Genomic DNA, 24,296 nt, shown 5'->3' with positions numbered 1-24,296 from the left:
TAAAAACGCGAATATTCGAATATTTTTGTAATCCATTGTATCCATATCCAAAAATAAAAATACTTCCCTGAAACAGAATATATAATTACGATATATAATGAAGAAAGAAATTATTTTTTTGACAAGTAGAAATTAGATCGCAATGGTGCTGTTAAAACACGCGGTGGCAAATAACTCATCGTGCGGTGAAAAGTTCATTGTGATTACGTTGTACGAACAAGTCGACCGGAGCTTTTCACGAAAACTGAATGGAATTAATTCAACGGAATCGGGATCGTTAAGGAGGATTAAATCGTTTTCACGGCGGCGGCGACGAAGAATCCATTCCATAATCTCGGCGACGGTCGATGCCGCAATTTATTTGATAAATCAATGGGGTGGTTCCTAAAATGTTCGCTCACCTCGATCTAGGTGGCCGTGAAGCAATTAAGAATCATGATTAACGACCATCCGAACGTAACTCCTGGGAAAGTTTGACCTGGCCAGCGTTTTGTTCAACGTGGCCTGATACCGGCTAACTGTATTTACACCGATGACCATAAGTTATGTTTCACGAATATCGATAATATTTTTCTGTTTCGGACCAAAAATAATTGATAATTGAACGTAGAAAGAGCTGAAATTTACAAGGAATAATTTTTACCATTATCAAAATGTTGTTTAAAACCGTATTATATAATATTCATAAAGTTTCCTTTGTTAATTTATTAAAACAAAAAGAAAGAACATCCAAATCAAATACTTTCGCATTCTTTATCTCAAAGAAATTCCGAATATCGTTCAAATTCGTCGATCATTTTGTATAGTTAGTGATTTCCGCACTATATTGCCCTCGCATTACGATATACTCTCCATTGCCCGAAAGAAATCTCGGGATCTTTTCAAGCCGAAAACTTGTGCGTGGTTGTTCACGAAATTCTTTCACCTGCATGAAACGAAAAGTAATCACTTCGAAACGCTTGAAGCGAACCTTTTGTAAACCCTCTCCCCGTCCATACTCCCATCGATCTCATTCATTCGAATCGGGCAACAGAGGATAAAGCAGAATCTCTTCGAGAGAGGAGTGGCTTTCCCGCATTCGAATCAAAGTTGAAGTATCCGATTTCTCTTCTCTCGCGAGATCCCCGCTATCTCTCTCTCTCTCTTTCTTTTTCTCTCCTATATCCGTAGAATTCGCATTAATCATTAGCGGCGCACAAGCATGGGGAAAGCATTCGGGAGGAAGAGAAGACACGTGAATACGGGCGGTATAGAGGGCGCGCATTTAAGACTCGGTGAAAGACTCGGCGAGGAGGAAATGGCATGGCACGAGGAAGCGAGGAAAAACACGAAGCATAGAGGAGGAGAGGACCGAGGAGGCGATTCACGCGATTCCGCGTGTCCCCTTATGAAAACGAGGCATTTGAAGGTTGGAGGGTTTCTGGAAAAAGAAGGATATCAGGGAATCTATTTGCCCGGCCTCTCACTCTTCTAAGCCAGTGGTGTCTCATTAAAATGCTAGCCTCATTTTCTTTGAAACGAGCCCGACTCCTGTTCCCGTCCAGCCTGGGTCCAGCCTGATGTAGTGCGCCTCCTCGGAGCGTGCCCCGGCTTTGCCGTATCGTCTTCGTAGTTCAACAAAGTGGGAAATGAAGCGGGGCAAACGTCACAAAGAGAGATGGCAAATACGACAAGCTCCATCCAGCCGGCCAGGTGAGCAAGAGATTGGGGCCCCTGCCATTCCATCCAGCCAAACCAAATGACGGACAAACGTCGTCCGTCCGCGTTGAATCGTCCGCGGGCCTGGCCTGGAATTACTCATTCTATGAATAACCAGGCGAGCCTGGTTAACATCCGGCTAACTAGCAGCTATCTCTGGCCTCTGGAAAGATGATTGGTTGGCAAGCCGTTGGTCGAGGCCTTCGGCTTTCCTAGCTTCTGGATAGCCGAAGGGGATGAGATATGAAAAAGCAAGTGAATTAAGCCCCATTCTGAGATTCATATTCTGCCCACGAATATGAGTAAACAATGGGTGAAAGGGGTAGGACGTAATATATACGAGGACGATTGGATAATAACCGATGAAGGCAGTGAGAGGATGTAGGGATGAAATTAAATTTAATAAGGGATTTGGTCAAAAAAGGAATATGTGCAGAGTAGATAGTTAAAAAGATTGTAGATTAATTGATTATTTTTTTATCATATTATCAGATATGCATCATAAGTTTGTTGTTAAAATTTTTAATTTAATTTATAATTTTCAAATTTAAAAAGAATATATTATTTCGTATAGCGAGAAGCAATTAATAGAAGAATCAAGTAAAGTTAGAACAAAGTATAAAGAATGTAATTCGTTCTGTTTCCTATTTGCATACAGATTCTTCTGTTTATTGCGCGCATCCTGATAATAGGAAAGAAATAAGAAATTCAAGCGCGCTCAACGCAAAACATTAACAAGATACTTATGGTTTCTATTTCGCGTAGCTAAACTTTACTCCTTTCTCACGTTCATGTAATTTTTTAACAAGCAATTATAGAGGAAAGAAAACTTAAATTTTCGTTTAAATTGTACTCACTCCTTGATTATTCTTAGCATTATAAAAATATTTAAACAAATATTATTTAATTTATCAACGATATAATTACATATTGCAAAATTTTTCAATTTCAACTATTAAGGAAAATTATTTAAACGAATTACTTTTAAAAAGTTATGCAACTTTATCTAATAATAAAACGAATATTTATTTTCATAGCCATTTAATAATAATTTTATCCAATATCAAGAATTTTATAATTTTCAACAATTATATTTTATATCTGATTGCTCATCATCATAAATTTAATTTTTAGTGCGATATATTCATAGAAATGATCACTTTAAACAAAACTGTTTACCAATTATTGATGTACTTTCAATCTTCGATACAATGTAATCATGGAAATGGCTATTTTGAGTTCATTTTGTCAAAATTTTTACTTTCAAGCTGTCGAATCGCACATCTCGCGAAAGTAAGAACGAAGATAGTCACGAAAACTTGAAAGAAAATCGTTCAATCCTACAAATCTCCTCATTAAGAGTCTCCTGATTGCTCATCCTTTGTTCAGAAGCATGTAACTTGATAAAACATATCGTATCGTAATACAAGCGTGTCTTCCATGCTCCTTTTATGCGAGCATTAATCTTCTGGTCCGTAAATTTTTCAACGCCTTCACCATCGGGTTCGAGGTGTTCTTAACGTTAACGAGTTGCCCTACGTGTGCAAATAATTATTCATCTTGCGCAATTTATCCATTCGTGCCTTCATCGAGACACTTTCCACGTACTTAATATATGAAGTGGATTTAATATAAATTGAAAGTGAGGACGAGGAGGTTTGCGTGGAATTTCGTGAGTGGTTCGTTCCACCGAAAGTTTAACACGTTCGGTGCGCGAGGTGCGAAGTGCTGACAGTCTACAAAATTTATTTTGAATAATATTTTTTTTTATTTAAAGCTACGTTTTAAAAACAAATTTGAATGCTTGTTAAACACACGTGAATTCATCTAACTCTTGATTGGCTAAAAGTTGATAATCGACAGGAGGTTGTTTTGTATACAAAAATAAATAAAAAGTGTAACAACAACATAGTTTTTCTATTTGAGAGGTTATTTTTCAGGAACACGTACCAAACTAATTTTTGATCGAACGTTCAAAATCGTTTTCCTGAAAAAAAATGAGGATTTAAACAAAAAAATATTTATTCTGCAAAAATATTTATTTCCACGCGTGGAAATTGATTTTTATCAATTCTCTGTTTTTTTTTTAAATAAATATCAATGTAGTATATATGTACCTACAAACATCAACTCAACTAAAATATAAATAAATGATTGTCACTAATCTAGCTTTAAAATGAAGCTTAATATTAAATATCTTTCTTTCAAAAACTTCATACTCGTATCAACTTATGGATCAAGTATTGACACTTAACATCTAAAATTATTAAATATTATTAAAAATACTATTCTATCCATAAAAATTGCATTTACGAACGAAAATAAAACATTCATAATTTCCACCAAAGTTTAATATTTCATAGCCAAAACGGTTGGAAAAAAATACTCTTACGAAACAGCTTGCCCTGTGTAACGATACATTGGCCAGGGATAGGCGGTGTGGCGGATGAAGAAAAGGAGATTGTAAGAGAAGGATGACGTAGAGAAGAGTCTGAGACTCGTGAAGGGGACCGTTATAGGAGCACTTCCGGCGTGTTGACACTGCAACCAGTTGACCCGGTTGGTTCAAAGAGAAACAAGCAACCCTGATCGCTGTTCCTGATAGTGGCAATAGAGTCTAGATTACTTCAGCGGTGCTCACGCCTATTCGCCATTGTCGGGTCGAATGGTTGCATGGACGAATGTCTTTCATCGCGGTCTTTCGCGCGAGTCATGTCAAGCACCTCTGCGCCGACGATCGCTGGCAGCGCTGCAGTCGAGTGCATAATCTGAAATGCATGCATCTACACGAACTCAAAATGGCGCGGTAGCCCTCGTTCGTTTGATCTACTCTCTTCGTAGATTCGACGTGGCTCCGCGCGTGAACGAGCCGCTCTGTGCGTTGAATCGCACGGCAATTAGCATCGTTGACGCGAAGGTTTACCGTGAATTTTCAAGAGGAAGAGTCTGCAAGAAATTTTGATCAGCCATTTTAAAATATTTAACGTGAATTATAATTGGAAATCGTTGAAATACGCGAATAATTATGATAATCAATCTGAATTGAGTATAAATCGTGAAATATGAAATATTTTAATGGATTTATAAGTTGATATACTTAAATGAAAATTTTTTAAATTAACATTTTAATAAAGAAAGCATTGATATTCTTGATATATTATATACTCCAGTTTTAATATCGTACGCTGATTTGAATTATATCTATATTTGAAATAGCATAATTCCATTTGTTGTTGGATTTTAATTATTTAGTTATATATTCAAATTGATGTAATTTTAACAAATTTATATCATAATTTATAGCACAAATATTTTTAAGGCAAAATAAAAAATTCTTACACTTATTTTAAGTGAAAAAAATTCAATTTTTAATTTTCTTTATAAGTGTAGTTAGTAATTTAGATTTTGGTAATATCGAAAGTTAAATGATATGCGTTAAATTATTTATTGAATTAATAACGTTTAAGATATATTGTTGAACTTTGATGCAGAGAAACATACAATTCGATTCTCGTAGGTGATGGTACACCATTTTTACTTCGAAGTATAAGAAAAGTTTCTAAGAGCAATCTTGCTTTCCACTTACTTGTACACCTTATAAACTTGTTCAAACTGATGGGCTAATTTTCGAACAACCTCCGTGTACAGAATGAAATCTCGTTCAATAAGTGAGATTTATTTTTCTTTTAATTATAAATAAAAAAGTATAATATATATATATATAGTAAAAAAGTATAATATATATATAAGAATATTTTTAGTCATAAATTTTTAACCATTAAAGAAATCTTCATCGCAAGACATCAATTCATTTAATTGTAATTTATATCTTTTACATTGGAATTAATCCAGAATTTTATTGCCATTAATTTATTATAATATATTTTTAATTAAAGTTATCCCATTTCTCAGTATATCTTTTCATTGTTACTATAATAATTTATCGAAAGGAATTTTCGTGAATTTTTTTAATAGAGTATGACTTATTTCTTGAATAAAAGTTGTGAGATGAACAATGGATCTAAGGAATGAAGAACCTTTAAGAGATACTGCAATGAAGAATGAAACTAATTGTGTGCTCGACTGCAATTGTCATAATCTCTAGATCAGAATTTTTTCTTCTTTATTATACTTTAAAGATATATATTTATAATTAAAATACTGTGCACTCTCTCTAAGAAATTACCCAGATATTAAATTAGTTTTAAGAAAGTAAAGGTTGGAAGTAATAACATTCATAAGAATAACATTTCAATAAATGAAATAACTTCATATAATTCTTCTTCTCATTCTAATTACTTTATTCATATTTATCTAAAAAAAAACTTGATGGAAAAAAGTTGATACACATTCGTAGTCCAATTATAAATAAACTGCAATGTAGATTAATTAAACAATTATGTAAAATAATATCTTTCATCGTTACTATATCCTACATATACATTTTTATCATATATATTACTATTTTCTTAGTTATAATATAATTCTTTCGTGTAGATTCAAATTGTTTCAGCAAAAAAAGAAAATTATAATCGCTATCATCAGTTATCGAATAAACTTCAACAATCACGAGCTTGCTCTCGACAAGAAGTTCTAACGAAAAATAGTCGATGGTCCCAAGGAAAAGCTGTTGAACCAACAACTGCACGAAGGAATAATTTCTTCGAGGAACTCGCGAATTCGGCCAAGGAAGGAAGAAAACTCGAGGAAAACATGTTACGAGAAATTCGTTTTCTCTTTCTCGAGCCCACCGGCATAAATCTTTGCACGACCTCGAAACTTCGTCTTATGAGCTACCACATAGAAGATGATGTATCGTGATGGCGTATAGGTGTGGCTTCGCCCGATAAAAGATGTAATTGGGACCCAAGATCGAGCGTGCAACAATGTTCCAACAACAAATGATGATCGATCATTTTGTTCAGCTTGTTCAATTATATGTGTGTCTTATTCTCGTATACACTCTAGACACAATATTCCGTAATTGAAAAACTTGTACCGGGACTCGATTTCTTTCTCGAAATGTCTTGCGTCCCACCAGACGCTACGTGGAATAATTTTACGCGATCTCGAGCACGGAACCCTCTACTTGAGATCGATTATTCCTTTGAGACTAGTTTCATCTCCTGATAACGCTTGCTTTATCGTTCAACCTTCGAATGGAGGGGATTGTTTGAATTTTTTACAACTTGGTTAATGAAAACTAAGGAAACGTTCGAGTTTTCTTTCTTTTTAAATTGTTCGTTTCATTTTTTTTATTTTTTTTTTTTAATTTTGGAAATGATATTTCGGTGATTAGAATTGCACTGATTCGTTTATTTCGATCAGTTGATTCTATAATTTTGAATTTTTTCAACTCTCAAGGAATTCGTTTGTTTTGTTGAATTAATTGAAACATTTGTCAAGAAAGTGAAGTGTACAGATATCCTTCAGTTGTCGAACTAATTGAATTTTATTGAAAAATTCTCCTTTTTCATCGAGTTTCAGGTCTTTCATCGGGTTTTAGATCTTTCAATAGTTGGTTTTCAACGATCATTCGTCTTCTATGTCTAACAAGATCAATTATTCTTACGGCGAAAGTTTCTTCTCGTGTCAGTAATAGCAGTTCCGTAACAGTTCTTCCGTTTCTGTCAAATCTTTCGCCATAGATAATTAATTGAATCAAATATCTAGATTTTTTTCAAGTCATGACAGAAATCCATTAAATCCAGTTTAAAAAAATAATCATTTTTTTCAAATTTTTCCATATTTTCTAAAAACGAATAATATTTCTTTCGTGCTTTCCAAATTAAAATTTTATTTTAAATAAAATTCATTAATTATTAGATTATTGATAAAATAGAAAAAATAATGGATACGTCGTGAAAACATTACATTTTAAAACTTCAAACAAAATTGAAAATTTGATCAACTTCGTAATCAATTTGTATATTTATTCCATCCCCTTGTAAATATCTTAATACAAGAGTGTATAGTTACCGGAATGTCAACAAAATTTGTCTTTGATTCTTCGATTAAAAACAGAGTACTAGATCTGTAAAGCATCATCTCTCTGACGTTTCTCATTAGCCTAACAGTTACTCGTTAACCGAAAGTTGAAACCTTTGAGAATCACGCCGGCTTTGTTTGCACGATAAAAATGCGTTCGCGTTTACGATCACTTTGTCGAGCGACAGTGCATGTGTTCGACACGGGAACGAGCACGATGGAAATGTTCGTGTCCTCAGTTGCTTTATCTCGTGTATTTTCGAAACGACATGAGGCATGGGTTCGAAACAATTAACGTGGAAAAAACTCGTTGATATAAAAATTCTCGCCCTTTGGGAATACGTTTTCACAAGTGGTCTAATGTGAATCGATGAGTTGTGAAATAGATAAAAATATTCGTGATGAATTTTAGAAATGGTATTTATTATTGTATTTCTGGATTATTTTTTTTCATTATGATAAATTACAACACCAAATCGAGATAACGAATTTTTAAAATAAATTTTGATTATTAATTTATATTTATTCTAATTGAAAACCTAAAATATTTATCTTTTTTTCAAAAACAATTTCTGAAGCTTATAACACTCGATAATAAATGCTACTAAATTGTATTTATATCTCTTTTCTGCATATATCTTAATCTGCGATACTATTTAATTGTTGCTATTTTTCTTGAAATAACAAGAAACTTGAGATATGCAACTTATCTACAACAGAATAAATATTTCACGAAAAAGCATGTTATATTTTTCGTATTTAATAACCTGTCACAATTAGATGTGACATATAAACATTTCTTCAACGAATCCAAAAACCTCTTAAAACAGTTCATTCTCCAAGAAATATGTATACTCTGGCAACATTATCAGCATGCTCGACGAAATACGAAAGCAGCTTGTCCCAAAATTCGGCCTGGCGCCATTTAAATCGTTCGCCACCCCCTTTAAAAAGACAATTGCTCGACTTATCGTCATAATCGTGATACACGGGATCCGTGAATCGGTCGGCATTTTCCAAGGTTTACCAGAGGAATCTGCCATTTGTACAGGGGACAATATGAGGACGAAGACCGCGATTAAGCGGCAAAGTGGCGGTATTCAGGCGGCGGTAACCTCGAAACAAGGACATCAGCTGGATCTTTGGTTCCGTTTCGACTAGTCGTGTCAAGCGGGTCTATATCTCAGTCTATTGGTCCCGCTACTCGAGGAACGGGGGCACAATGGACTTGGTAAAGCCGACGAAAAGAGCCGGAAGGACGATGGCTGGGTGCAGCCTCGTGGATCTGCACGAGTTCTCGGAGTTTCGAGCTGTTGGAACAATGGCAACTTGTCCGCTTCTCCTTCCTCCCCCGTGCTCACTGCTGGATTAGGCGAGAGAACGTCTGTCCCCGGTATACGTGGCTGATAAATAGTTCCTCCTTCTTCGTATAATTCCGGGGATCCACGTATTGGGCTGCGTTGCGAAATGGCCGAGCGAGAGAGGCGGCGGTACCTGAAACCGCGTAAATCGGCGCAAAGCCCTCGTTGAAATTGTTTCGCCGAGGATGAAAAAAAAAAAAAAAGGAAAAAAGAAAGAAGGAAAACGGCTTCGCTGGTGGCGTCTTGAAGAGTGCAATGAAAGGACAGAATTGCAGAACTGGGGACTAACAGATTGCTGGCTTACGCGCGATGTATCGTCGAGAAGGGATGATACGAAGGGGGCAGGGTTTTTTATTACCTGATGGAACGCGGCACGATCGATTTAGTGCACGGTTATACGCAGAGATGATGTAGTAAGTTTTGTGAGAAGAGTAGAAATTTGATTGTTCTTCGTTTGCTCTTGTTCTGCGTGATTAAAAGTTTGGATGTTATTTTGGAAAAGAAAGATATGATATTGGTAAAAAAAAAAATGGAGAAGTAATAGAAAAGTCGGCAGTTTTAATTGAAAGTATCATCTTAATCAATTATATATTAATATAATTAGTATTAGATGTTCTAAAATAAAATGAAATTTTGAACAAAATTTTGTGAGAACACTTTATAGATTAAGTAAATTAATATATTATGAAATAAATAAAAAATATGGATCGACTATTACTCATCGTTGAAGATAATTCCGATAAATTGGTATACGAGAGATTCATGGAGACTAATATTATCGTGAATGAATGTCCGCTCGAATATGTTTTACTTAATTAACCGAAATAATTACTTGCAATATTTCTATATTTTGATTAAATTTTGTTCTTTGAATTATGAAATTATTACACTATAATTATTTAATACTATAATTTAATATGATTACTTTTATAATCATTATCATTTATCACCATTTATGAAGCGAAACAATTAATTTTATTATTTAATTTTCATGTTTTTATCCTCACAAATGCATAATTTAAATCTTTTATTTAATATAAATAATTAATTTCGAAACTTCATTAAAAATTTCATTTGAAATAAAAGATACTTTGGATTTATTTTTATATATTTTAAGAATAATTTGCAATATTAGCTACGAAATAATCGAAAAACAAATAATTTGTCTATCATCAATTTCAAAATAATAGAAAAAAACAATACATTTTTTAAAATAATCATAGAATGATCTCACTTATATAAAAATTTCAAGATTTTTCATCTTGAATTTAAAACAAAACAAGCAGTTATCGAATAACAAATACTTCCATCAGATATCAATTGACATCTAAACAAAAAAATTGATAACCCCGCTTTCATTCTAAAGACTATAACTCATGTTTTAACGCTTTTTTATCGAGTTATTTAATCGTTGCAACTGAATAGTGAAAAACATGGAATCGAAAGATAAAAGCCAATAAATAGAACGATCTATCGAGAGAGTAATATTTTTTCGAGCATCAATAACGAAGAATCGAGGAAAAATGACTACATTTTAGGGGAACACAGTATCTTATCGTAAGAAGATCAACGTTCGTCAGGTCTCTATAAATTCTAGAAAGGTAGACTAGCCAATACCGAGAGCTCGAGTCACAAGCTCTGAGCTTGCGAAATGCCGTTTGCGAGCTGATTAATGGACCAGGCTTATGTACCGCAGGCCTTCATCCACTTCAACATCGAGGGCCATCGACTCGAACATTCATCCTCTCGAGCATCTTCGTAATGTGCGTTGGTAGAAGACGATAAGTTAAAAACAGCAGAAAAAGACCGATAACGATGCTGGCCAATTGTCTGTGTATTGAAAAATAAATGAAACTTGTGCTTGAAAGAGATTTCTCTCGGATATAAAATTTAAAATCTGAAAAAGATATTAATTTATTAAAATAATCTGTGCAACTTATTCTATTTATTAATGTTTAATTAATAATTATTAAATCAATTTTGTTAAACGATAAATATTTTTGAAAAAATAAAAAAATTTTTTAAATTTAAATAATTAAAGATATTTTTAAATTTTTATGCGAGAAGTGATAATACGAATGTAATTAGAAATTCATATCAAAGAGCCGAGAACATTTTACTACTAACGGATATAAAATGAAGTAAGTTATGAGCTTAGTTAGCATTATACATATGTGAATAATGAAATTAAAAATTTCTCTTTCATAAAAAGTTCTGAAAGATATTAAATATACTGAATATAAATGTGAAAATTAATGAGATACACATTACCAGATTATAATGAAATACTACAAAGCGATTAAAAGTATGTATAAATAAAATCTACGAGCTAAATGATTGGCTTATTATTTTATTCCCAAAAATTTTCGATATATTCTACTTGCATCTCACATAAAAAATTGACAAAATTGACAAAACAACAAAAAAGATTGTAAAAAAATATATGTTTCTTATCAAAAATCAGTATCCCCTATCTCTTAAAAGATAATCTCTAACTGAAATGCATTGGTTTGGACTAGCCACAGGGCTTTATCACTTGGTCCGGATATAATCCGACACGCGGCAACGGAACGATCAAGGGGAAGAACGAAAAATGAAATTTCGGATTATCGTCTGTCCTTGTGGATGTACTGAGGAGTGGCCGTGAGCGAAACAATTTCCTCGCTTTTCGCGACTGTCTGCGAAAAGAGGCGATAGGAGAGCTCGACGTCGGCAGGACATCCGGGCATAACTCGAGCGTAATCGTACCCTGGATAACTGGCTATCCGCTAGAAACCGGATAATTCCATGCTCTTCCTGCATTTCGTCCCAGACCACTTTCTCGTTCGAGAGGCGAATTGGCTGGTTTAAAAGGAGCGTAAGGGATGGGGATGAAATGAGAGATAAAAACTACGCGAGAATGATCCTCTTACGGGGAAGGGAGGAGGAGAGAGGGAATGAGGGGACAGTGACAACGATGCGAAAAAAAAGAGATAAAATGGGAAGGGGAAAGGGGAGAGAATTGTAGAGAGAAGGAAATGAGAGAGATGCAAAGGAAAGAGGAAAAGGCAACCTTTGTTGCAAACAATAAAGATTTAATGTTGTGCATCCGGATCGAGCTGAGAGGCTGCCATGATCTTGCTTTTTAACTTGGTTCTGTATGAGTAAATACGGATGCGACGCAACGTGAAAACGTTTAGATGACACGTTGAAGAACGGTTTATTTATTTTATTTCTCTAAATCTCTGATATGACAAACAGAACATGTTTAAACTTTTAGTTGTTCATATTTATTCCCCGTAATTTTTATTGTATTTGAAAATTGTTTAAATAATAGACGTTTAAAATATATTACAAAATATTGATAGAAGTTGAAAATGTGATAAATACAATCTTATTAAATAAAATCTTTTAATCAAGACACAAGGATGAATTGAAATGAATCATATTAATGTTACATATGTACAGCTTAAAATATTTACATCCAAATTATAATTGAAATGGAGATAGGATTGAAATTATGATATCCTCATTTCAGGGAAAATGAAACATACGATTAAAACAGAGACATAATCAGTTGAATAACTTCAAATTCGTTATTTATTGATAAATTTGTTACCGCATTAACTGTAATAAATTAATCAGATTAACCCTAATGAATTTGTATAATTATCGACATTATATTCACGAATAAAATTTAATAATCGTATTAAATTTAATAAAAAACAAAATTATGTGCATTTATTCATTATAATATTGATGAATAATATTTATAAATATTATTCTTATATAATCTTTTTATTTGTCTGAATTGTAGAATGTATCTATAATTACTGGTTTGATTATATGCATTTATATATTGTACTTTGAAATTGAAAAAATTTAAAATTGACAATTTGCCTTTTTTTTTCAAGTCTGAAATATTTATTATTCAAACTATTCGTTTATATCAAATTATATCAAATAAAAATATTTGCACAAATTGAAAAATTTATACGAGTAGTTTATATTATCATACAACCAAGAAAATTATACATCCTTGCCCAATTGTGATTCCATTTTGCTTCTTTAAAAATTCATAAATATCATTTTATGACGGTCATTCCATTTTCATTGAACAAGACAGTGTTAGCTTTAAGCGGATAGGAAAGATCATAAACAAAAGCTTCTCTCCCGGTTTTTATTTCCCTTTTTTTTTATTGCTCGTCGACCAATGAACGGCTCGTTTACATCGCTGAACGATTCAATTCATAAAATGGCGAAGGGTCCTGCAAAGATAAGGGAAAATAGACGGCAAGAAAATGGAGGGGGGTCGAGTTTACCAGGTTAACCGGAACTGGAGTGTCCTCGAGGAGGATCTCATCAAAACGTAGTTGAACAAACTATGCCCGTCTTTGTGCAAACTTTCTCTTCTTTTATGGTGGCGATCGTGATGAACTTATGTTCCGTTCTTGAAGAAAGGCAGCATAAATATTACTTAGACCGTAAATGACTCTTCCTTGTTCAGATGCAAAAATTCAAAGGAAAGGAGATATGAGAGAGAAAGAGAGGGAGAGAGAAAAAAAAATACACAGAAAGAATGGAGGTAAACGTTTCGAGAGTTGAAAGTCAAGAATTTACTTTTATCTCGATGAAAAATTACCTGTGCGTAATTGCGATATTAAGCTTCGCCGAGCGGATAGGAAATATAAATTATTTTGTTACTTTTACGGATGAAGAATATTTTAATTTCTTTGGTTGTCATTTTATTCCATTCAAAATTATTCTCATTTGTGAATGATAAAAATTTAAAGTCGAATAATCGAAAATAAAATTTGAGATAAAATTAGAAAAATATACAGATCTGTATAAAAAAAACAATAAATTTCGTATTATTTAATAATTATTTAATAATATAATTATAAAGATTTGACACTATGAGAAAGAAATGTGGAATCTAATAAAAAGAAATTTCATTTCAAAAGAAGACAATTTTAAATATTAATGTATAAAATCTTTACAATAATTTCCAAAATAAATGGTTTCACTTCGTCAAATCCAAACAATCCAAAACAAATAAATTCCTCTTCATTCGTGCGATCATTTCTAATTAAATTCAAGCTGAACGAAAATTTTCAGGAAACACGAAAATAAATTTCGTGATAGTGGAAAAGAATGGTTCCGCAAAGCACCCGGCTAAAATCGATGTTAAACGCGCAGCTGATCGTAAAGCGATCATTCCTTTTTGCCCCGCGCAGTTTAACCAACGCTGCTGAAGCGAAAGGGCTGTCTGAGATGGGAGGGGGAGGAGTGAGAAGGAGAGGAGGCGAAATCGAGGTGCCCCCATAAATATTAATTGAGTCTCCATCGGTGTCGTCGTATGTAGGGACGTAGAATTTCCAACGAAGGTTCCAGTTCAGTAGAAAACGAAAATCCGCAAGCCGCAGGGCTATAAATTCTCAAGTTTCTGCGGCTGTCTCTGGCAACCACGGAATGACGAAGAGGGAGTGAAGAAGCTGGATGGCCTTTCCTTCCTCTTCCTTCTATCCGCCTCAGTTACTTCAACTCGCCCCTTCCGTTTTCTATTATGTTACGTATGTGTATTATTCTGAAACGTTTAACATGGACTATCTCGTATCGTATAGGGAAAGGTCCCGTCATCCAATCCTAGCGGCTTGGTGCATGGCCGGTTATTTAACCGAGTGATCATGATTTATCGATTTCCGCGATATTTATGCGAAGCGTCATTTTTTTTATTTGATTAATGGATGAATGTACACGCAAGCCTGGGTTAAAATGGTATTTTGAGATAATAAATAAAAGTCATTTCAGAATATATATATATATTTTTTTTTTCAATATGATAAATAACTGGATGAATAATGCATGCTTCTTTACAATATTTATTTAATGTTAAAAATTATTATTTGATTTTCCTCTTATTATATATGCATTGTATTGTACATATATTCTGCAGATGTACTATATAATTTTCTTTGAAATCTTTTTTCGTTTAATCATGTTTAATTTTCGAAAAATATATTTTTATGGATAAATATATAATTTGGAATAATTATCTCAAATACTTTTCAGATTCAGAAAATTATTAAATTTTAGTTGAAAATGAACAAATCATTATATTTTATATTGATAATATATAATTAAAGATGTAGAAAATAGAAGGAAAATAGGAAAAAAGATTTTTCGTTAAATATTCAAAAAAATCATCCAATGATAACAAGAGAATAACGTCAATCATAACCTTTTTCACGATTACATATAGAATGCAGAAGATGAGATAAAAATTTCAAACGAAATAGAACAGAGAAAGGTCCCTTTAAAAGGTTCCGACTGCTCCAATCGAGTTTCAGAATACTCGGTCGATTCTTCTTCCATCAGGTGACAGGAAAAGTTACTTTCCCACGATCCTGAGAGCGATTGATCACAGCACATGTGAACTCATGATCGCCAATCGTCCTCTCGCATTTCCTGATAGCGCATCGTGACGTGCGAGAGTATGGGAGGAATTTTTCTGCAAAGATTACCGAACAAACGATAGACGTTTTCGACCAATAATGCATCACCATGGTCACGATCTTCTTTCCTCTTCAACGAGAGGCTATTGAATTTAATGAGTAAGACAGAGAAATCGCAGTTTCACGTATTGTATTCACCGCATTCCAATGAGAAATAGACCGAGTCAATTCCCCAACTGCATTCCTTTGCAGCTAATAGTTAAGTCGACTTGGCAAAACGTTCGTACGGAATGCGAGTGTAGGAGGAAAAATGGATAGCATGAAATAAGACAAAGTATTTTTCAACGTGGAGAAATCAATCTTTGGAAGGAATCTGAAAATGTATGGAGAATTGATTCTATACTATGGTTCCTCGAATTTTGAGTCACCATTCCATTGATTCTATGGATTATTGGACGAGTTCTAAGTTCATGATACGATATGTGTCACGATGTATACGTCTCGTCAGAAAAAATGAGCAAATCAAATTTTGAAAAATAAAACAAATTTTTGTTATATATATATAATACAGATACAAGAGTTATTTTTTTTATCCTAAAATAACTTTTTATTCGGACGAAACGCACATAGTAGAAAACGAAATAAGTCAGACAAATCGTGTATTCCAAATAGCACAGAATAATGAATAGCTAAATAAATTTTCATGTTATCATAAACGACATGTTCCAGTCGGAAATCTACAGGCTTAAAATCGTAAAACTTTTGCAAAAAAAAAAAAAAAGAATTTACAGAAACGAAAATATTCCAGATGATTTTTCTTCCTTCTTTGGTATGAGAGTTGAAAAATTTACGAGAAGCAAGTTATGGCCTTCGGAAATTTTTCATCGTAAAACGCAGGAACAAATCATCGAGTTAGAATGCAACGAGAGAGGTACCATTCCCAACAATGTTTCCATAGTCGCACATACTCGACGCATGCATATTCATTCAAGGAATTTCCAGTGCAACCATCTTCGAATTTTCACATTCGGATCATTGCTGCAATTATTACGAGAGAGTGATATTAGAGAAAACGAATCAGCTAATTAATTAATAAAACGCACAACTCAGCATTCAAATATGGCTGATCTTTGTAAAAAGAAATAAAGATAAAATTGATTTTTAATATTTTAATCAATCCATCCATACTTTACTTTCATTTTAACTTATATAGAAGAAGAAGTGAGATAGTTACACGTGCAGCCAAAGGATCAAGAAACTTCGATGTAAGGAAAATGGTCCACGGTTTGTCTAATGGCAATAAAGCGCTATCTTGGCTTCCACTCCGAATCACTTAACGTCTGCGAGGATATTAAATCCTTAGACTTGGGGACGATTCGACTTATAAAACACTACTTTATCATCTACTACCGTCTACTTTACTACAGTTACTTATACGACATTATCTTGGCTCTTCCTCATTAACTACCTCGTCGCCATTTCCACTCTTTTTTCCATTCTGAGACTGGCCATCCAATGCAAACAACAAAGAAGGCGAGAATATTCTTTGATTCTTCTTCTTTTTTCTTCCCTATACTAAAATTATCCTTCTTCTTTTCTCACTTTAGAAAACATCTTCGTTCCTTTTCTTTCTCTCTCTCTCTCTCTCTCTCTCTTTCTACAACCGAATTAATTTCGATTCGATGCACGTACACGCTCGTAATCCGTTTATCTTAGCTACGAGTTGTTACGTTGTAATTTAACCGACTGCTGAGAAACTATGCTTGATCAGATATTGCATTTTCTCAGACTTTTACCCACGTTTTTCTTTTTTCTTAATTCACTGATGAGTTTTTTTAAACAAATCGAGAAGAAAATATTTCTCTGATTATTTGAAATGATTGCTTCGAATTTCGTTTCATTTTGACAATTTTCTTGTTCATTTTATTCACGTGATTGACATCATGGCGTTATACAACAATGTCAATCGATTTTAATTAAAGTCTTCTTTTTGGTTTCAATAATTTTCTTGAAATCGTTCGAAAACCCTCGATCGAAATTATCAAAAATTTCCGTACAATTTCTTTAATTTTATATCTGATCCATCTCGAAATGACATCGGGCATGCTTTTCGGGCAAAGTAGAAAGCTATTCGTTTGTCAGAGGTAGCGGTAACAATATTATCTTATCAAAGTTTATCCGTGGCTCTAGTCAAGGCTGAAACTTTGAGCCTGGAAGAGGGAACACCCTAACGAAGTCGGCCGTCCACTTCTTGCAGATTGAACTTTCTCATCGTACTTTACTGATGAATATTCAGCTCTCTATATGTAAAAGTCGAGCAGGGAAAAAATGCGGGGAAGTTCGCCTAACCGAATGATGTTTTATTCCGCCGCATATTAAAAGGACAATGTGTCTGTTTCTAGTCGGGAAGGGAGGGAAGGGAGGGAGAACAGTGAGAGAAAATGGCTGGGTTGCTGCATGAAAGAATTAATGCCATGTTTGTGTTCGTTAGAATTACAAAACTGGCCCTGTATAAATTGTACACAATCTGCATAAGAAACTGAAGAATCTTTCATGTTCTAGGAAATTTAACTTCGAATTTTTCTCTCAACCTTTTAGGATTGTTGATTCTATTTCCTCGGCTCGAATTTTCGTGGAATAAATGTTCACAAATTTTGAAGAAAATCTAAAAAAAAATTTAAAAATAATTAGTGAAAATGGGATACGAAGTTTTTAGTACCCGCTATTTCTTTTTAACGATTCATTATACTTATATTCGGATACGTTCTCTTCGCATACAAGCTATAAATATTTCTAATCAATTATATATTAGATTAGAAAAACACAGAATACAAAAGAAAACTCCTTTTTCACGTTTTCCTCTTAGACAGGCAATATTAAGATGAACCAAAATCAGTTAAAAATTCATATCTCCGCCACTTCAATTTTCCAATAGTGAACCCATGTAAGTAGAGCCACGACAATTTCTCTTTGCATCTCTCCTTTCAAGATTCAATAAACTTCCCCACCGACCAAACCCCTTCCCGCAAAACATAGTCTCGAGCGAGATTTTTCTATCCGCGCGGCGATTCTCCCTCTCCTCCATCCTTCTCGTGCCGGAATTTCATCGATATTCGCTAATAAATTTTAAAGGGTGCCCTCGAAAATGTCGGTACGCGCGCGCCCTACCTGTAAATATTCAAAGTTTTCCTTCGAAATCGGTTCTCCTCTTCCTCTCCTCCCCGCGGACGAGCAATCACTCGATAGAAGGGAAGAACAAAACTGAAAGTTCTCCACGAGATGAATTCCTCCGCGCGGAAAAAGGGAGGAGTCTCGGCCTTGGCGAGGAAAAGGGGAGTGAAAAGTTGGTACGAGGGGGAGGTATTCGATATCCAACGAGCTAAGTGGAACGAACGAGATACGAATCGTTTCCACGAAATTCACGCAGAATCGTGGCGAACCGCGTGCCTCGAGAAGAAATGATTTACATTCGAGGTAAATCATTCGATGCCCGCGCTCGTTTCAAACTTTTTTCCCCCAACCTTCTCGGCTCGAGATATAGAAACTCGAAAAGGGAATTGAATGTATTGTAAGGTTTTATATAGGAGGAAGGGGGATTCGTTTGTGGAAAAAACAATTCCTCCATATATTGAGTGATTTTAACTTTGAAAGTGATAGCATCTGTTCTTAGAATTTTGTCCTGGTTGTAGGGAATAATATTTAAAAGAAGTTTCGTACGTAGGATGCCTGTAAAGTATTCCAAAGTTTTATTTGTTTTAACCGATTTTATTCGTACTATTTTGATCATCGAAATTTACGATGGTTATAAATTTATGAATTCAAGACAATGTACGGGTTTAATTGTTTACTTGCACTTAGCCTTTGCTCAAGTTTTAACGAAGGAATTCCAATCTAGGTGAAAGAAGAGTAATTACAGGTGCTTGAAAGGACTTATGGATGCTGAAAGTTTGAATTTTCTATAAATTGTTGAATGATGGTTTTCATGTATTCTCAATTTTTAATTGGAATATATTATAAACATTATTCAAATAATCGATAATTCTATTATTTTATATCTATAATTCATTGATTACTTAAACTTATATCCATAATTTTATCATTTGAAATAATACACTTGTTTTCGAAAAATATTAAAAAATGTTTCAAATAAAAATTGAATAGTTCTAAATTTGATATTAACATTTTTACACACTTTTAAATTTTCTAATATATAACTCTCTGTAGTCTAATCCTTAGTATAATCGAGTCTAGAAAATAATCTTGAACAAGATTACATATAAAACAAGTTACTCGGTTATTACAAATTTGCGAAAATTTGATACATTTGATCATATTCCTCTCGCCAATTTTATCGTACAAATATTAATCAATTGTAATAACCTGTACATATTTAAAAGATATTCAAAGTTGGGAAACACACGTGTCTATGAATATAATTGAGAAAGGAAGAGGAGAGAAAGAAAGAGAAAGAAAGAGTGAGAAAGAGAATGAATACAGGGAAAATTAAATTAAATTTAAATTAAGCTCAATTAATTAAGCCGCTTCCCCCATGGGAACACGGCTTCTGTGCCCGGTTGCTGCCCCTAAAATTCACCCCAGGATGTAGGTAGGGAGTCGGTTGAGAGGGTAGTGATCCTTGTCTAGAGCTGGATACAGAACTAATCTCTTTTAAATTAGTATTAAATTCTAAACGGGTTCAAGTTGGAGCACGGTGGTTATTAAATTCCAGCATGCTATCACCAAGTGTGCTTTTGACCAAACGATGTTGTGACATTTTATGGTTTCACATATATATATATATGTCATAAATATCATGATCTTTCTCATTGGTTTTAGCTCATAATCGTCAAAAATTTACAATTTACAATTTAATTTTATTTATTATTACTTTTATCGTAACTATATTTTTATAAATTTCAACATATATTTATACATTCATTTGTTTTTTTTTACTTTGATTAAAATCTTCAAGTGTTCCAATCTTTCTCTCGTTTATTAAACATTGATAAAAATCATTTGTCCATTTCCTATTTTTTTGCGAGATATGAATTGTATCTGTATGGCTAAACCAGCTGCCGTACAATTGCATCGCACAGACTAGAAACGACATCGTTTTTTATCAGTCGAAAATTTTAATTTCTCTTCTCGGACTCATTATTGGCGGGACGCGCATGGCCGTGATTCTTTTGCAGCAGAGCCAATATCGCGAAATTTATAAGACAAAGTACCGCTTCCATATTGCAAGGCCACACTGTGCGACGTAACTGCTTGCTTAAACGCATACATACGTTTGCTGAATACAACGAGTCAGAGCGCAGCCAACTTCCGTTTTTATAGGGGCGATAGGATGATTCGAAAGCTCGATCGAATCGTTTGCCGTAATCGTATATCTCTCATAGCTATTATATCTCACAGCTATTTGCACTCTTTTTTTGATGGTGGAACAGATTCCTGTTAGGTATGCAATGTTGCGATATATTATTCTATTATAATAACGTTTCTATTATATCACAATTATAATAAAAATTATATTTTAAATATTTTAATATCTTCAATTTAATTTGATGGAGTTTTAAAATAAATTATGTAATAGTTAATAGTAATAGTTTATTTTTGGAATATGATTTGTTGAAAAATCTAAATGATTTTATTTTATGTTCTTTGTTTTATCGATAAAAAAATAATATATATCTATCTAATTGGAAATCTAATTGGAAAAATAATGAAAAAGAAAAATAAATAATAATTCTCATATATGTTAACTTTTCATAACGAAAATTTAAAAACTGGCTGAAATTATGAAACAGCCTAATCATAGGTGAACTTTGCTAACATTATTCCTCGAGAAAAAGTGACTCCACTGACTGTTTGAAATTTTCAAGTTGCAAAAATTATGGTACGACAAAAACTTCACAACGTTGGAACAAACCTCCATGAAGTCTAAAAAATGAATTCGCTTAGTAAAGGAAAGGCAACATGGTCATACATTTCAGACGAAAAGATCCACTTTTCTTTTTCTTTCGCTGGTTGTAAGTATTGCATGCAACTATAGAGGGTGCTCACGCCCTCATTTAATACTTCAAGGCAAAAGTAATGCACTCGTGGACTCTTTAATATTACTAATTCAGTAAAAGGAATAGCAATTCTCTGTTAAAGCGTTACAAAGTGGAATAAAACGAGAAGTTCCCCTCATGTTTTTGCAAACGAAAGGCAATTGTACGATCATTGCACTTTTTGAGCTAGGTTTTATAGCAATTTATTTAATTAACGCTTTTAAAGAAATTAGACAATTTAAAGAAACATTTGCATATTCTTCTTTCTTCTATATCTTTTGAATATTTTAAAGAAATTAAGAAGTTTTTATAAGAAATTTTATTATAAATTGTGTTTTTTACATATTTTGTTATCTCTGAATCTGATATAATTTTCTTATCGTTTCTTCAAGTCATTCTCTCTCAATAATTATTAATATTATCTTCATTGAACAAAATATTATAAAAAAATAAATTATTATAATCGAAACAATTCATCATCTTTAACAAATTGTATACGCATACATATATTATAGATAGCTCTTTGGACCAGCTTACCTCCTGAATCCTGAGAGGGAAAGTTGAGGGGAGGGTAAAGGGTTTCGCGTCGGTCGAAATTGCAAGATAAATATACCCAGCGTTAATAAACTCTTATCGGCGTGCAACCATGCGTGTCGACTTTAAGCCACAGACACGGTAATCCTCTATGCTAATTTCGGTCGGCCAGGAAAACGTTTCTGTAATGTCACCCCTTTAGGCACACGTGTCTGTAAGGGGGGATGCAAGCTCATATAGGATAGATGCGTATAAAATGTCCATTAAAAGATATATTGTGATGTTGAAAAAGTTATATTGGTTTTTGATTCCGGCGAGATAAATAATTTCAAATAAGTCGTATAAAATTGTTTATAGTAAATTTAATTTAAAAGGATGATATTTTGTGTCGACAATATATATAAACTCTTTGAAATTAGAAATTAATTAAAGTTATAGCGATTAAACGTAAGCTAAAATAATTATTAAAAAGGATATCAATACTTTCAGACTGATATATCGTAATTCGACCAGATCAATTTTAAAATCTATTGGGCATTATATTAAAATTTGTATCAATATAGTTAATGTGTAAAGAAAATAAGTATTTGGAAAATATATATTTTACAAATTTGACTAATGAAGTTTGATTATTAAAACCTGATACAGAAATATTTTACAAATTAATTATTAATGAAGTTTGGACAATTAGTAATGAAGATTAATGAAGTTGGATTATTAAAAGCTGATTAATGATACTGGACTAAAAGTACAGACTACTCGTTGAACTTTCTAATGGCATCTACATGGAAAGTATTTAAATTATACTATTAAGAAAAGAAAAGTTTTCTTACCCCAAAAGGAATGAATAAAAATTTATTTAAACAATTTATATGAAATTGTTCCTAAGAAATTTTATATTTTCTTACCAAATTGAATAACTTTTAATGGAATTTACAAGAATTGTAATTGTACTTGTTAATATTTAAGAAGTTATAATCCTTGTTATTTAATTACGAGCTACGTCTGATAATTAAAATAAGTTGTTTCTACTTATTCATCAAAGTTGTACTTTAATATAAAATAATTAACTTTCCATACTTGATTATTTAATTTGTTTAAATTCAATTAAAAATAATTTTAAAAACTATGATAAAACATTTCTATGATATTACATTCTGAAATTATCTCATTATTCTATGGAAAATTTTATTTTATTATTTAATTCAACACTGAAATATTTAAATTTAATAACCTTTATTATACAAACATTTCAGTTTGTTATTCCAATATATGTGTAAAATATAAGTTCGTTGTATAAGTAAAATCCAAAACTTATATAGCGTATAACTGTAACTATAATTAATTTTCTTTATTTGAACGTTTATCTCGCGTAGATTTATTCGAACAAAATATTTAATTGCTTGAGGGATAATGAATTCAAGTGTAAAAATTAAATAATCGCATGTCAAAGAAGCTTATTATTTAAAAATTAACAATTTAACATTAATTAAATGAGCAATATAAACTGTGTTATTAAAAAAAAAAGAGAGAAAGAAATTATAATTTTTCATCGATTTTAATAAATTCATCCCTCAAGAAGTTACTGTCTCATCTTTTTACATTTCTAAAATAAAAGAAAGGGAAAATTTGCAAAACTACAAACGAATATCAGTGAAAGAATAAAATATTCCGTGAAAGTATGGAACGAACGTTAACGTCGATCCACTGTTTGCTGGATTTTAATAAAATCACAGTCACGATCATGTCGCGTGCGCCACCGCTGTATCGATACTATACGAAACGAAATGTAATATGTGTTTCGAGAGGACACTGATGAAAGAGAGAGAAAGGGAAAACGAAGAAATAAAATAAAATAAAAAAAAATAAAAAAAAAAGGATAGAGGATCGACTAAAAGCATCCCCGCGAGCAAAAATGCGAACTGACTCGGATATGCGAATTTTACCCTTGTATCATGCCCCATGCTTGCTTCCTGATGCGTGTCTTTCTAATGTGTTCCACCAACCGCATTTTATCAAGCATTCACGATCGTTCCATTCCGATTTTTCATGGAATTATCACCGTGTAGAGAGATACGCCCTCCAGGATGAAGCATATCACGCGGTCACAATGGTTGGATTTTACTGGATTTTCATGGTAGCATTTAGACAACGTGTAATCCGAAATCACCTATTAATACATAGGAATGAGATGATTATTATAATATTTGAATAGAAAATTGATGGAT

General features: G+C 33.0%; 1 protein-coding gene across 2 annotated transcripts in view; it reads right to left on the bottom strand.

The window, feature by feature from the left end:
- Positions 1-8,093: 8,093 nt before the first annotated feature.
- Positions 8,094-24,296, bottom strand: part of LOC108001407 (cysteine sulfinic acid decarboxylase) — a 31,452-nt gene continuing 15,249 nt past the window's right edge. Inside the window, exon 12 of one of the 2 annotated variants that reach the window (XM_062075850.1) lies at positions 8,094-9,180. In XM_062075850.1, coding sequence (XP_061931834.1) covers positions 9,055-9,180 — 126 coding nt within the window. In that variant the 3' untranslated portion in view covers positions 8,094-9,054. Of the gene's footprint in view, positions 9,181-21,838; positions 24,239-24,296 lie in introns of those variants that run through there. The other variant, XM_062075849.1, reaches the window with a different exon arrangement.

The sequence above is a fragment of the Apis cerana genome, linkage group LG5, assembly GCF_029169275.1.
Source record: "Apis cerana isolate GH-2021 linkage group LG5, AcerK_1.0, whole genome shotgun sequence".
Lineage (NCBI taxonomy): Eukaryota > Metazoa > Arthropoda > Insecta > Hymenoptera > Apidae > Apis > Apis cerana.
This window is presented reverse-complemented; position numbering and strand designations above follow the sequence as displayed.